At 37.3% G+C, this 12,801-nt stretch overlaps 1 protein-coding gene across 1 annotated transcript in view; it reads right to left on the bottom strand.

Moving 5' to 3' along the window:
• The window catches only part of nradd (neurotrophin receptor associated death domain), a 56,760-nt gene that overhangs the window by 11,665 nt on the left and 32,294 nt on the right, over window positions 1-12,801 (bottom strand). Inside the window, exon 3 of the mRNA XM_039737131.1 lies at window positions 6,599-6,847. Within this exon, the coding sequence (XP_039593065.1) occupies window positions 6,599-6,847 (249 nt within the window). The remainder of the gene's footprint in view (window positions 1-6,598; window positions 6,848-12,801) is intronic.

Genomic DNA, 12,801 nt, shown 5'->3' with positions numbered 1-12,801 from the left:
AGTAGTAGTGCTGGAAGGGAGGCAGGGGCACCAGTGAAGGAAAGAGAAGTACAACCTGGGAAGAATCAGGGAATGCTCCCCCAGAATGCCATTAACTATTCAGAAGTGTCTTTTGTGTATATGCTGTATTTTACATACAGTATATCTAAAATATAATACTGAATGTGTGTTTGTGTGTATGTTTGTTCAGTATGCACATCCGGAACCTTGCATCTGTTCGGCCAGTTTTTGCCCAGATTCCCCATTTCTGCATGGAACACCATAGACTGTTTTGTCCCAAAATTTAGTTGGTGCCCCCACCCCGGGTAGTGCCAGGTATCCTTGTTTGTCCAGATTGCAAATCCACACTGCTGAATCTGTGTCCACCAAACATTACACATATCCTCCATTAGTAGTTGAAATTTAGTTCATGCCCCCGCTAGTATGTATATTATATATACTAGTGAAACACACGTCTCTACAGTCCTAAACTAAATTGTAAATAACAACCAAGATAAGGAGCTGTTGATACTTTTTATGTTTTCTAAACAGTTACTTATTTCAATTCCTCTGGAAATTTTAATGTATTTTACTATTTCTGGTGGGTCAAATAAATCAAGATGAATGGTTCCATTTTGGCAATGCATTCTTTTGTTTTCACCATTAAAAAATACCAGTTGACATTGACCACATTCCTGAGGTATCTTTGCTAAGTTCTGGTCTTCAAAGAAACATTGATCTTCTAATGTAAAGGCAATGCTTTCTTTCATATAATCAGAAGTTTTGACTGTTTGATGGTCTTCTCAATTGGCGCTATGTATTTCTTTGTGTTTCTCATTCTTGTATCCTGGACTTACTTTTGCTTATTTATGAGCCATTGTGTTTGTCTGCTGGTCAAATTCTCTATATTTAGGATTACTTATTGCTTGTTTATGTGCTTCAGTGTCTTTTCTTCTTATTCTTTATCATTCTTCATCACATAATTGCCTTCTGCAATTTGCTTGATGCTCAGAAGATTTTTCTTTCTGCCATTAATAGTAGTTTTTCAATTAATCTGTCGTAAATACACAACCTCACGTCACTTTGCTATTCCTTTATTAATGTTTAAAAAAGCGTGACATTCAATGATCAATAAACACAATACATGATTATGATTATGAATTCTGAACATGTATGTGCTGTCCCCTGGGTGATTATCAATAGATTAGGTTATGAGGACTGTGTTTTAATAGCAATGAGCTTTTTTGGTCACTAGTAAAATAGCCAACAGGTTGCATCTACTTAAAATTTTTTGAATTTCCAGAACATATCAAGTCATTTTTTTTATAAAGCTCAAAGTTCTAGCCCCATTAGTCGGTGACTAATCATGTGACAGATAGACAGAGCCCATTTTGTGGCCCTCGCCTATAGTGGTGTTGGTTCATCAGATGTATCAGAAGTACCATGTAACTAACCGAGTATTCTTCTGCATATGATTTTTTTTTTTTATAAGGGGCTATTATTTTTAGTTCACTGGAGCTCTTTAGTTTTGAATACCCCACATACAATGTAATTAGTTCAATAATGGGGGGTTTGGGTATGAATATAATTTCCTCCCATAACACATCCTGTAAAAATGGTAGCTTCATTCAGATCTGAATCTAAGATTTTGATTTGCAATCTTGTACTATTACAAAGTTTTGGAGAGCTTAGTTCAAAAGCAATATGCACCGTATCATGATATACTTTAACTTATTACATATAGCATTGATGTTTACAGGCTGACATTTACATGGGCAAGACAATGAGATGGATATTTAAAGCAATGTACAGATAAGTAGATAAAAACAAGTGAAAAGAAATAATATTGTGAATTATGTACAATGTCCACCTTCTCTATGTTCTTGCCCTTGGGGACCCATTTATTGAGCTGAGCGAGCATTTAAACTTACCAAGGCATAACCTTGCCCCTGGCTTATGCTGTTCTCAGGACTTGAAGCAGGCTGGCACACTGTTCCTGGTTTCTGCTTTGAGAATTTGGGCATAGCGGCACATTGCAGTCTGACCTCCAAGAGGAGACCTCATTTCTCCACAATATTGCATGTGTCACACACGTGTGCATAGGAGGCAGCTGAAGGGCCTAGAGAGGACTGATTATACATCTGCCCCTGGGTACGATGACACTCTTTCTAAGTTCCCTACAGGTCTTTCCCGGGAAATCCCACCAGGAGCCACCACCTCGAAGCGGGACCCATCACTTCCAGGCCCCGGCCCCGAGGACGACATCACTTCCGGTCCCGGCCCCGAGGATGACGTCACTTCCTCCGAAAGTCCTATAAAGCCTCCCGCCATTGCTCTGGGAGGCAGTTCAGGTCTTACATGAATCATTTGCTTTTGCAGCCAGGAAACTGCATTAAACGGGTGGCTGCCCCAAACCTTGCCATGCCTCGTGTCTCTTCTTATTACACATGTATTTCACGACCACTGACCCCTCCATCCCTCACCCAGTTCTTCAAAATATATGTAAATGACAAACCAAGCACAGTCAACAATCCAAGAGTGACAATACCCTCGCCCCTTTCAAATTTTTATGAATTTAATGCCCAAGGAAGTGCCACTTGCTAAGCACATCTTCTTTAAGCTTCACTAAACTTTCATCATTTCTCTTCACATTTGCTTGTGTGGCAGCTTTCATTTGCATAAAGCAGCAGCCCTATTTGTCTGCGTGATTCTTTCTCTGGATTCAACTGCGCCTACTCGCTACAGTAATATTATGGACAAATATTGACCAATAAAAAAACATGGGTCAGCTCATTTTCTTCTTTCTATTTCATCAAACTTCAATCAAAACAGTCAGAGTGTTTTTGAGATTTAAGTTTTTTTTTTTATTTTTATTTTGTGGGGGTTTAGCCCTAAATATTGATATACTAAAATGGCCATTCTTAGCAAATACATACTGCCCTAGATGTACCATCCTGACAAATTTCAACTTTTTAAGTAAACGGGAAATAGTGTGTGCATATACAGTACATTCATTAAGTGGCAACCTGGAGAAATATTACAGGTTTTCTCACTGGTTGCACTTTCTTTCTCATTAACTGGTGCCACTGCATGAATATGTCTATGTTATCCTGCCAACAGAGTGGTGTACTGACCAGAGACAGTTCCCACCTTCTGCCCAGTGGTGCTAGTATAGGCTCCAGCTTCTCCGAGCTGAATATGCAAGTTTGAAAATGGATGAATAAGGGCAGCTCTGTAAAAAAAAAAAAGTGTTTCTTGTGACTTACTGAGAAATAAAAGAAAAACATAAAATCATAATGCATCTGTCAAAGACTCCATCACTAGATTTTTTTCTATTGTTACCTATGTTTACTTATTTTTATGCTGTAGTGGTCAATCCCATCTTTTTTTACTTGCCCTGCATGTTAGGGTGCCTTTTTTGTTTAAAAAGTATTCAGCAGAACACTGCCAATGTGATCCTCCATATATAATCACTATGACAACAGATTTGTTGTGTAGCAGTATGGTGAAACTAAGCAAATCCAGTGTTCACTAATTTTAAACAAATAGTAGTAATACAGTTTGTCTTTTAGGCTTCGTAGTAAACTTTTCTGGGAACAGTAGAATAGTTTCTGCTTGACTGAAAAGATTCAGTGAGGATAGGGTTAAAACTGAGTAGCCATTTGTATCTTTCCTTATTAGGAAGTGGTTTCATTCCATGTGCATGTGACAAGCAGTGTTAATATATTATAGGCTCACTTGGGAGTTAAGGAAATCAGGTCTGGCTGGGGAGGAGACAGTGACTCTTACAAACTTGGAAGCTATCAACCAACACATAGCAAAGCAGCATGGGGGAGACACAGACCTCTGATAAGAATACACAGTCCTACATCTGTATTGCTGAGGAAGTTTAAATGCAGCTTCTGTCCTCAGATCACCCATTTTAAATAGAGAACTCCAGATCTAAAGGTCAGTTATCGCATGGATATATATGTATCATATGGGAAAACAAAGCAGCTTCCGAGTGATGAGGTCCTGGCTCTGATTAATTGCCCACCAAAAGTTTCATGTCAGTGACAGCTCTAACCATCTCATCCCCAAAAGCCAAATACTGTATTACCAGGATCAAAGACTTCACTCTTGAGCAGGGGGTCAGAGGTCAGGAACTTCCTCTGACCGCCCACACATCTTTAAATCCCAGCAGGCAGCCTCTGTTTCCTCTGTGTTCTCTGGCAGCAGCCCTGCATTTATCTGAATTACACTGCAAAATGCTAACCACAGTCTGCAAGTAATGACTGACCTCCTTTAATTTTAACAAAGGCTGCCGAAGGGGGCATCTGTTATGTGACTATTTTTGCTCATAGTAAAGGGCTGCATTATGTTATATTATCATTGCAGAGTGCCATGGTATAGTATGCTGTTAAAATATTCCAAATTCAGTATTAAGTGAGATTTATTTCTAATAATTATTGTCTCTAGAGTAAAGTTTAAAGGATGGACTTGTAAAGAGATTGCTGAAAATGCAACATAAGTTACAGGATATACATACTGACTTTTTTAACAATCCTGCTCCTGATACATAAGACAACAATCAATTTTCTCACAACCTTATCACCATGCTTTGTGTTAAATGATGAGCCCAAAAATTATATTATTTAGGCTACTTACCCTATGTAGTTCATAGTGATGGATGAAAAAAATCTTTAGTCTTAATGTTATAAGGCAGAATGTAGGTAACAAAAATTTCTGACAGAATGGGAGACTGTGACAGCCAGAGCTGGGCAACAGCAAACAATATCAAAACCATCCATAAAACAATCTTGTGTTACTCCTGTTGCATAATTCACATATCATATCATCCAGTCGTATGATGACAAGGTATGAAATGCCCTGCTGCTTGTTGAATCATCTCAGATGTGTACAAGTCTGAGGTTTATTTTTTTCCTGAAAATTTTTTCTCTTGCTTTTTTTAACTTTTAACTCTTAGTTTTACATCAGTGCAACACTTTTTGTTGATATCACGTGAAGTACAATGGTCACCAATGAATAACCTTTTACTGGACTGGACTCCTGACCAATGAATGAAGTCTGGAGGTGGGACTTCAGTTCAAATGCTCAGGTGTGCCTGAGCCCGTTCAATTTTTTTTCACAAGAACATTTTCTGGAAGTGGTTTATTTAATAATATTTTAGTAAAAATATAAGGGTTTGGAACATTGTGGGCATACAACTAAATCACTTTAAATATGGATTACCAGTATGTGACATGAGAATGTTTTATGTAGGTATTTTGATATTGATAGCTGATGTGCACTATTGGTCAGCATAGATTCCTTTTCTATTGTAAACTTTTCTTTATCTCCACTAGCATGATTAAAAAAAGTTGTCACCCATTGCTACAAACTACATTGGATAAGTGACATATAAAAATATTATTTTTGAGTGGAGTATTGCTTTAAGTGAATTATATATAATGTAGCTTTATTAATTGTTATATGGTGGGGTTCATGGTTTAAAGCAACATACTGAAGCAGATGGATTAATTTATTTGGACTGAAATGACTCAGAAATGACAAATTAAAATGAATGAAAATATTTTGTAATCATTCTTAATTTGTGGACAATCTAGGTGAATAGGACAGATGAATAAGAGAACAAATAATAAAAGGAGTATATATAATATCAATACAGAGAGATAGCTTCTTAAAGCACTATGTGAGGGTGCATCTCATGAAAGGCAATATGTGAAATAAAAATTAATTTACTTTTTTGTGCCAATCTTCATTAAAGAATGAGCAATATGCAGTAACAATTGTTTTGCAAAATAATTTGTAATGTAATATTACACATAAAAGTGTTAACATTAACCCTCCTTGTTATAGAGTTATAAAAAAAAAAATTGCTCATTATTGTATCGCATATATAGTAACAATTGATGAGTAATGATTGTTGTGTGAACTGGTTAGTTTTTGAGAAAACAGTTTTTGTATATTTTAGAAAATATAAAGAGATAACATGTAAGTAGACAGTATTGCACTGTCCATAGATAGATAGATAGATAGATAGATAGATAGATAGATAGATAGATAGATAGATAGATAGATAGATAGATAGATAGATAGATAGATAGATAGATAGATAGATAGATAGATAGATAGATAGATAGATAGATAGATAGATAGATAGATAGATAGATAGATAGATAGATAGATAGATAGATAGATAGATAGATATAGATAGATAGATAGATAGATAGATAGATAGATAGATAGATAGATAGATAGATAGATAGATAGATAGATAGATAGATAGATAGATAGATAGATAGATAGATAGATAGATAGATAGATAGATAGATAGATAGATAGATAGATAGATAGATAGATAGATAGATAGATAGATAGATAGATAGATAGATAGATAGATAGATAGATAGATAGATAGTCCACATGGGAAAATATAGCTTTTTACAGATGTTCTTTAAATAAATAAATACATAAAATTAGAAACAAATAGGGAAACCAGTGAGAAATATGGAGCTAAAAGTATACAGACCACCATCACCCTGTGTATGCATGCCCCATGTCACCAACGTGCTCACGGCATCTCTTAATAGCAAAAGTACATGTCAAGAGAACTTACCCATGCAGAGTGTGTCTGACAGACGTGTGCATTCTCGGATCTGCACCTTGCTCTCCTCACATACAGTGCAGGGCTGGCAGGCTTCTGTCTGACTGACCTTCTCTGAATACGAGCTACCATTAATGCAGGGTTCACACTGGGTGTCCATGAACAAGGTGCAGTTATGCTTCACCCCCTGGCCATACTTGCAGGAGGAACATTGGATACACTGCAGACTAGAATCATTGAAGGAAATCTGTAGGAACTCACCTGTGCCAAAGAGGAAAAAGTCATAGAAATATTAGCAGAGATAATGCATGGCAAGGAAATAAAACACAGATTCTGTTCTGGCAGTTCCTATCAATACAATGAAGTTTATGTTACTCTGGCATTAACCCACAAGTCATGTTTTACACACTAACCAGGGATTCTAGAAAGAGACCATTAGACCATAAGCTAAGAAGGTGTATTGTAGCTTTTCTCGTGAGCATCAAATGTGCTCTTGGGTATTTCCCATGTTTTGCATTAGTCTTCTTTCAGCTGCTCCCGTTAGGAGTCGCCACAGCGGATCATCTTCTTCCATATCTTCCTGCCCTCGTCATCTTGTTCTGTCACACCCATCACCTGTATGTCCTCTCTCACCACATCCATAAAACTTCTCTTAAGCCTTCCTCTTTTCCTCTTCCCTGGCAGCTCTATCCTTAACATCCTTCTTCCAATATACCCAGCACCTCTACTCTGCACATGTCCAAACCAACGCAATCTTGCCTCTTTGACTTTTTCTCCCAATTGTCTAACTGGAGCTGACCCTCTAATGTACTCATTTCTAATCCTATCCACCCTCGTCACACCCAGTGACACCCAGGATCAGCTATAAATGTGATATTAAGTGAAGACAGTGTAATATGGCACATCATTATATGTGGTTTGGACTTGAAATAAATGCAGTAGGATCCTACGAAATATGCTTTGAAATTCAAATTAAATATGCTATTGCAAAGTAAAAAAATATGGAAAGTGATTAAGACTTGTGTAGCAGTATCTTTAAATTATAGACAAGCTTTACATGTTTTATGGAACGGCATCAAACATTCTTTGGACTAATATTAAGGAATGGCTCCAAATGTGATATTTTTTGTTAGTCCACAAGGGTAAATTGTCTTTTTGCATGACCTTTGGGGGGTTGGAGCACAGGGTCAGCCATTGTACAGTGTCCCTGAAGCAATGTTCAGGTTAAGAGCTTTACTCAAGGGCCAAACACAGTAGGATCCCTTCTGGGATTTGAACCAGCAACCTTCCAGATACCAGTGCAGATCTTTAGCCACAGAACCACCAGTCCTCTGAAGCACTATGAACCAAAGCTTGTGTAGTATGGAATACTGTATGCTGGAATACTGTGTATGACTTGAGTTATGTGATTTACGAGCAAACATCAACCCTGACAGCTCTGGGTAAATACAGATGTAGATTCAAGATACAGAGGAGAAGCAACTGTATACTGTAGTCCAACTATGTAGCCTGCATAGAGGGCATGTCACAACAGTTATAAACTGAATGTTTTTGAAAGAGCACCCTTTGATGGAAATCATAGGCTACTTTCAAAATGCATAACAGACTTTAATTAAAAGCATAGTCATTATGGGGATATTGCATGTGGGTGGTTCCTTCCTTTCATAATGTACATCGAGTAAGAACAAAGAATGATAGTTTGGGTTGTACCACATTGTGTTTTACTTGTAACACAAAGCCTTAAGTAGTGGCATTTGCCACAGAGAAATGAACATCTGCCACAGGGACACATGTTTACTTACGGTAAATATGAGGTGGCACAATAAGCTAGGGGTGCAACTCCAGGACCTGTTTTCTTGCCAATGAAAGTTCTTAATTGATAGATAAGTTTCAACTTTAAATACCTTTTGTGATGCATACCCTCTGAAGGTATTTTGCATATACTGTATACTGTTATATGAAAGGTATCATTTAATATTTAAAGTAAAAGAAGCAGTAGACATGTGAAAAGTCAGTGTTATCATTTAGTAAGAATTTAGATTTGTTCTTCAATTTATTTGTAAGTTCCCTGCTTAATTTAATTTATTTTTTTTAACTTTTACTATTTTGAGCCCAGATTTGGTACCTTTATGTCACAAACACAAGCATGGGGAGTGTTTCATGGGCTATGGTGAGGCAAGCCACAGGAATAAGGCTAAAGGTGTTATACAGTCACTAACTCATTTCCTGTATCCATCCCTAAGCCTCACCTCTTCTGGTTGCCAATACAAATAAACCACCGCCTCTCTAGTGATGGGGATTTCAGTTCACTTTACTGACTTCAACTACCCAATTACGTGAATTGATTCATTTAATTTGTCTGAAATTAATAATAAAAAAGAAAAACTTTGGGAGGGAGGGTTGTCCCACTTAAATGGATCTCAAATTATTATTTAATTGTAAAATATAATTTAAATTACAATTATATTTATTAAATTATATATTGAAAACACTGATAATTCATACTGAATAAAAGTTACCTCTTTGAAAGCACAAAGCATGACAATATAATAAAAATGCAGAATGTAATTAAAATAAGACACTAAGTTTCAGAATTATACATGAACAAGTATCGTGTGACTAGTTCTTGGGTAATCAAATGAACAAGAATCATGTGACGTAATTAATCGATTTGAAGGTGAAAGAATTAGTAAATAATATATGCTTGGTGTATTCATTCAGCCATAAAAAAGTCTATGCTAAAATAAAGCTAAAAGCAAAATTTTAACAAGGTTCAGTTTTGAATGACTAATTTGTTGAATGCAAAAAGGAACATAAACAGTCAGTCATCAGTCAGTCATTACACAACCTGCTATATCCTAACACAGGGTCTGCTGGAGCCAATCCCAGCCAACACAGGGTGCAAGGCAGGAAACAAACCCCGGGCAGGGTGCCAGCCTTCAGCAGGGCACACACACATACACTCCCACACCCCAAGCACACACTAGAGACAATTTAGGATCGCCAAAGCACTTAACCTGCATGTCTCTGGACTGTTTAAATACTGTATTTAAAATAATTACAATAACAAATTGTACAAAACAAACATTTAAAACATTCTAATATAAATTAGTTGTTACTTTATTTTACTCCTATGATGAAAAAGAAAATGATCAATGACAGAGTTCTCATTTGCCGATAATATTCTAACTAGAAAGAATGGTAAGTGAAGTGAATGAGAATCAAGAATCAGGCGAGTGGTACTTGCCCATGTGCTTTTAACATCTAAACCAAAGAAGCCAATGGCATCACTCATGTGCTTTAGTACTCCCGTTCAGCTCTATTGAATTGATTCATTTGTGCTCATAAATCGATTCCAATGATTTACTGAAAACAGTCATTCAGAACAACCAGTCATTCCCAAATTGCTCAGTTCTGACTGGATACTGCCGTTCATTTCAGAGTTCCATAGCAGAGACGTTTACCTCGCTCATAGGATATCACTGGAGACTGGAAGACAGCACTAGACCTACAAAATCATTCACTTTTGTCCATCAGAACTACTGGATATTAAATTGAGAAAACTTCAATACCCCAACCCTTTATCTGAAAGTTTGTGTTTTATTCACAGTTAATATAACCGTTTTTTGGTCATGGTAGTTGTTTGGGAAACTGCAATCAATTCTGTAATGGCAGGCATATTACGTTAAGCCCTACCAGGTGGAAACTACATTACAGCCTTTCCAACAGAAGAAATTTTCTTATTGTAATAATGATGTAAATAAGGTATATTTGATTTTTCTTTTACAGTAATAATCTGACTTATTAAGAGTCTCTTGTTGCATTGTATATTTCATTTACTCAGTAATTACTTGCTTCTGTCCAGAAAAAGTAGTAATTTCTCAATTTTTATTCCATACTTCATTGTGTACTTGCCTATACTGTTATTTCAGTTGCAAAGCAAGTACAGGATAATTATGCTTTAGTGAAGCTGGTAATTGCTTATTAGGAACAGTATAAGTAAACTATATTAAAGACACTTACTCAAAAAGCATTATAGATATACATTACATTAAGTGGATTGTATGCTTACATGCTGCTATGTAAAAATGTACCTTATATGTTTAAATGCTTGTTTTATATATACTTATATGCTTACATTTTTAATAAAACAATATATTTTGAGCAAGCATACTATTTTCATTAGAATTTTTTTAGTTGCTTTTCTGTATATAAAACATTTTTCCCTTCAAAGTAGTTTTAGGCTGGATAACACATGCCTGGCCTTTTGTAAAAATTGGTGAAAATAAACAAATACCAAAAATATCCAAAGTTTGCCAAATGATAAAGATGGTGGAAATGGCTCATGTGATTGCACGTCAAAATGTAAATGAAAATTAAAGCAGTGTAAATATGGTTACAAACACATACATCTGCATTAGCCTTAATATCTATTCTTTACATGGGTTGTCCAGATTGGAGTGTCTAGTGTTTTTATTATTACCTGTGCAGTTACTGTATTCATTTCTGCATGTTGCATAGCTTTATGTTATAGCTGCTTAGGAATACATGCGTATGATTCAAATTTGTGAAATCTGAACTGTCATCCATAAGTCATACATATTGTAGATACTGTATATGGTGTTGGCTTGAACCCGGACACACACACAGACGGACATCGTTGGCTCCACCACACACTGTTTATTTACAATTTATTTACAGTTAGTCACGTGTACTCCCCAGTGCCTCTTGCACCATTTCCCCAAACGTCCAGGCCACACAGTCACAATGCCTCTCTCCTGGCCGCCTCCAGTCCTCTCTCCAGCTCCGTCTCTCTTCCACCCGACTTCCACTAATCGACTGAAGGGAGGCGGCCCCTTAAATAGGAAGCCGGATGGGCTCCAGCTGCTTCCCGGCACTCCTCCGTAGCCACGCCCCAGTGTGGCGGAAGTGCCGGCTGCGCACCCGGAAGCCGTCCGGGTGTCCCCTGTCATCTTCCCCCCAGCACTTCCTGGTGTGGCGGAACTGCTGGGCTCCAGGGATATTCAGGCACCGGGGCACCGCCTGGTGGTGGCCATGGGTCCCTACAGCGGTGGGCTTCTAAGCCCTTTACCCGTGGCCCCCAACATAACCAGGGCGGACGCCCCCTCACGGTCTGGAGGAGGTACAAGCCCTCCTCCGGTCCTCCTGGGCGTCATAAGTACTCACTTAAAAGAGAACTAAATAAAATAAACACTGTCTAGTTAAACTGTCAGCTATACAAGCTCATTGTAAAATTATCAGCAGTTATTGCACACTATGTAGGGTTCCCGAAACAATCCCTGACCAGTAAAAAGACTGAATATGTGATGTGCTACGTAAATTAGATTGGTTACCACATAGTAATCCAACAAATTGTTTAACAAACATTCACACCAAAGTAAGCAAACAGCAAACTTTATGAAAAGGCATATTATTATTCTTACTTAATAAATTGCTTTGGACAGAAATATGTGCATTACTGTTAATTTTCAATCCACATTCTGCAACCTGAATTAAAGAATTGTGGTATTCTCTCTATCCAATTTGATACAATTCAAGGTAATAGGGGGCCAGAGCCTACCTTGGTAGTATCAAATAACAGACAGGAATAAGCCCAGGGCAATGTATCAGGCCTTTTCAGGGTTCATTTACTCACAAACACACACACACACACACACACAGGGCCAATTTGACTTAACCAGCAGGAGGAAAGCCCAAACATACATCGCAAGAATATACAAAGTCTACATGGACAACAGCCAGACACTAAAGCAGGACTAACCACTATACAGTAATAATACTATGGTGCCCTACACCAGAGAAACATGCTTTAAAAATATTTTGCATTTAAACGTATATCTTCAATAATATTTGATTATGGACTACTAATGAAATCCAGAAGCCAACAACAAAGTTGAAGATTTCTACCATGGTACAACTGTTGTGTGGCTGCCAAGGACACAAGTTCTGTTCCTTCATCAATTCATCATTCTCAAGGATAGCTAACTCATAGTCAAAATAATTTGTTTCATTTCTATCACACAAACTCAAGACAGTTGTAATTAAAGAGACTAGAGTGAACCTTATATGAGGTTTACAGTTACCCCCATTGAAACTGAGGAATCTGTAGCCTCATATTCGCCTGCCATATTATTATTGTTAAGACACAGATTTGGCAGATTACTCTTTCTAAACATGTGGCCTTTTGATGGTTA

Source organism: Polypterus senegalus, chromosome 15 (genome assembly GCF_016835505.1).
Source record: "Polypterus senegalus isolate Bchr_013 chromosome 15, ASM1683550v1, whole genome shotgun sequence".
In the NCBI taxonomy this organism is placed as follows: Eukaryota; Metazoa; Chordata; class Cladistia; order Polypteriformes; family Polypteridae; genus Polypterus; species Polypterus senegalus.
This window is presented reverse-complemented; position numbering and strand designations above follow the sequence as displayed.